The sequence below is a fragment of the Hordeum vulgare genome, chromosome 2H (genome assembly GCF_904849725.1).
Source record: "Hordeum vulgare subsp. vulgare chromosome 2H, MorexV3_pseudomolecules_assembly, whole genome shotgun sequence".
Classification (NCBI taxonomy): Eukaryota; Viridiplantae; Streptophyta; class Magnoliopsida; order Poales; family Poaceae; genus Hordeum; species Hordeum vulgare.
The window spans coordinates 594,500,182-594,502,939 of record NC_058519.1 but is presented as its reverse complement, the minus strand read 5'-3'; the positions used below and the strand labels follow the sequence as shown (position 1 = coordinate 594,502,939).

The 2,758-nt window shown below is 45.9% G+C and overlaps 1 protein-coding gene across 1 annotated transcript; it reads left to right on the top strand.

Annotated features, from left to right (window-relative positions):
• The first annotated feature begins 1,460 nt into the window (after positions 1 to 1,460).
• LOC123430678 (14 kDa proline-rich protein DC2.15-like) lies at positions 1,461 to 2,276 on the top strand. The gene has a single exon (XM_045114526.1). The coding sequence runs from the start codon at positions 1,577 to 1,579 to the stop codon at positions 1,958 to 1,960; it is 384 nt and encodes a 127-aa protein (XP_044970461.1). The 5' UTR covers positions 1,461 to 1,576; the 3' UTR covers positions 1,961 to 2,276.
• The last annotated feature ends 482 nt before the right edge of the window (positions 2,277 to 2,758 follow it).

Here is a 2,758-nt window from a genome sequence, read left to right as displayed (position 1 = left end):
GTCAGTAGGGCCCGAGTGCCATGATTTCAGATCTGAAATTATTATGTTGTCACCAATATATGTGTGTTTTAGATCCGATCTTGCAAGTTGTAGTTACCTACTATGTGTTATGATCCGGCAACCCCGGAGTGACAATAACCGGAACCACTCCCGGTGATGACCATAGTTTGAGGAGTTCATGTGTTCACCAAGTGCTAATGCGTTGGTCCAGTTCTTTATTAAAAGGAGAACCTTAATATCCCGTAGTTTCCTTTTGGACCCCGCTGCCACGGGAGGGATGGACAATAGATGTCATGCAAGTTCTTTTCCCTAAGCACGTATGACGACACACAGAATGCATGCCTACATCACATTGACGAACGGGAGCTAGCCACATATCTCTCCGTGTTATAACTGTTGCATGATGAATATCATCCAAACAAATCACCGACCCATTGCCTACGAGTTTGTCCTACTGTTGCTGTTACTTGTCTTGCTCTGCTGCTACTGTTGCTACTACTGTCGCTTGCTACTGTTGCTACTTGTTACTGCTGTCACTACTGCTGTTCCTTGCCACTGTCGTTACTCGCTACTTTGCTATTAGTACTTTGCTTGCAGATACTAATCTTTCAGGTGTGGTTGAATCTGACAAATTCAGCTGCTAATACTCGAGAGTATTCTTTCACCTCCTGTTTGGCGATCAACAAATTTGGGTCGAATACTCTACCCTCGAAAACTGCTACGATCCCACGCGCTGGTGGGCCGTCAACAACATTCTTCTAGTTTCGACTGCCAGAGAGTGCTAGCAGCATTCTTCTGGTGCCGTTGCAAGGGAAAGTCTGCTCTGGAGTCATCATCCTACACAATTATCCATCACCGATCCAATGCCTACGACCTTTTCCTATACTGGTCCTTTCTAAGTTACTTTACCGCTACTGCCACTTGATCCTCAATTTTGTGCCATGCCGAAACGTCGTCCACCATCATCCTTTTCCGCCTGATCCAGTGATGGAGAAGAGGTATAACTATGATCGGTAACTATGTGAAACAATAACTGGTTTAGTGCAGGTTAGAATATGGTTGGTCCCTCAAGGAAGCTCTCAGACAAGTTGGTCCTTGCATCCTAAGATTCGACTTTTGTGCAAAGTTCTCCCGTCCGTGACTTATAGATGCAATATTCAAATTAAGCCAGCTACACGATTTAGCAACATTCCAATACGTAACATTCAAGAATAACATCAATGAGCGAGCAGGACCAAACGTCAACATGCATCACTAATGCAGCAATCTTGTCACTTAGTGCCATTCCAATTATTTAGCTACTAATGTATGTACATATACGCAGCCGCCCATATTACTATTGAACAAACCGATCCAGATCAGACTTCTGGCTAATTGCCCTGGATCACATGCAAGTTCAGGAGCAAGAGAACGCGATCACCAGCATGGCACCGATCTTTCCCCTATAAATACCAGACTCAAGCACCATCCTCAGGGCATCACAAGCACTCTTAGCAGTCCAGAGCTCCAGATCAAGCAGCTACTTGATCATTTGGTCTGTGCTTCTGTGGTGTAGTGATCAGATCCTTCGGCAGCAATGGCAGGCAAGGCATCGATCGCGCTGTTCCTCGCCGTGAACCTGGTCGTGTTCGCCATGGCCAGCGCGTGCGGGGGAAACTGCCCAACCCCGTCGACGCCCACACCGACGACCCCGGCCTCGTCCGGCAGGTGCCCACGCGACACGGTGAAGCTGGGCGTGTGCGTCAACGTGCTGAACCTGATCAAGGCCAAGGTGGGCGGGCCGCCCACGTTGCCGTGCTGCCCGCTGCTGAATGGGCTCGTTGACCTCGAGGCGGCCGTGTGCCTCTGCACGGTGATCAAGGCCAACGTCCTCAGCATCGTCAAGCTCAACCTCCCCGTCGACCTCAGCATCATCCTCAACCACTGCGGCAGGAGCAAGCCCACTGGATTCATGTGCTAAGTGATCTAGCAAGGTGTGCCACGCATGCGTTGGCTAAGTGCGGCCGTGCGGATTTGTGGTGCGAGAGGGGCATTATTCTGCTTGATCAATCGTTTATTTCAGCCGGTTTGTTTGTTTGGTTGGTTGGTTTTGCTACTTGACGTGCTAGCCACAAGTCTGCATATATGCATGCATGCATGCTATGGAGAAGTACGTATGTAGACGATTTAATCCTTTTATTTATTTGTTCTTATAAATCATTTTTTTTATTGGCGAGTTCGTCTGCCTTGTATTCGTCTTGTACGATCTGCATGATGAATAAAGTTTACTTTTACTACGTGCATCCGGTGCTAGCTGTACGGTAATATTGTTTGTTGATTTGCCAAATAAGCCTGATCAATGGTGAACGAAGGTTTTGAGCCATTAGTTTTGCTAACGATATAGCTTCCCGTATGATTCGCACCAAGAAATATAGTGTACATCTGAGACAAGATTTGTGGCATGCAGGCGCGGGGGCACCGAGTCCCTCGCGGGTGCTTTCTCTCTGGGCATTTGATTTTCAAATATCTATTTTTTTGAATGATAAGTCTAAATTAAATTATGTTTCCATATTTGTTTATCTCGTGACGTGGTCTTTCAAATTAGATCCATTTCCAGTACTTAGTACTTAAAACTTAGTGCATGCTTTAATAATTAGCACAAATTAGATCTATTTACGTTCTTTAAAATTAGTATAAAATGCTAAGTTTCAACGATTAAAACTTAAAACTTATTATGCCACTGTGACGATCCAACTATTTCACGAATCGCTAGACAATA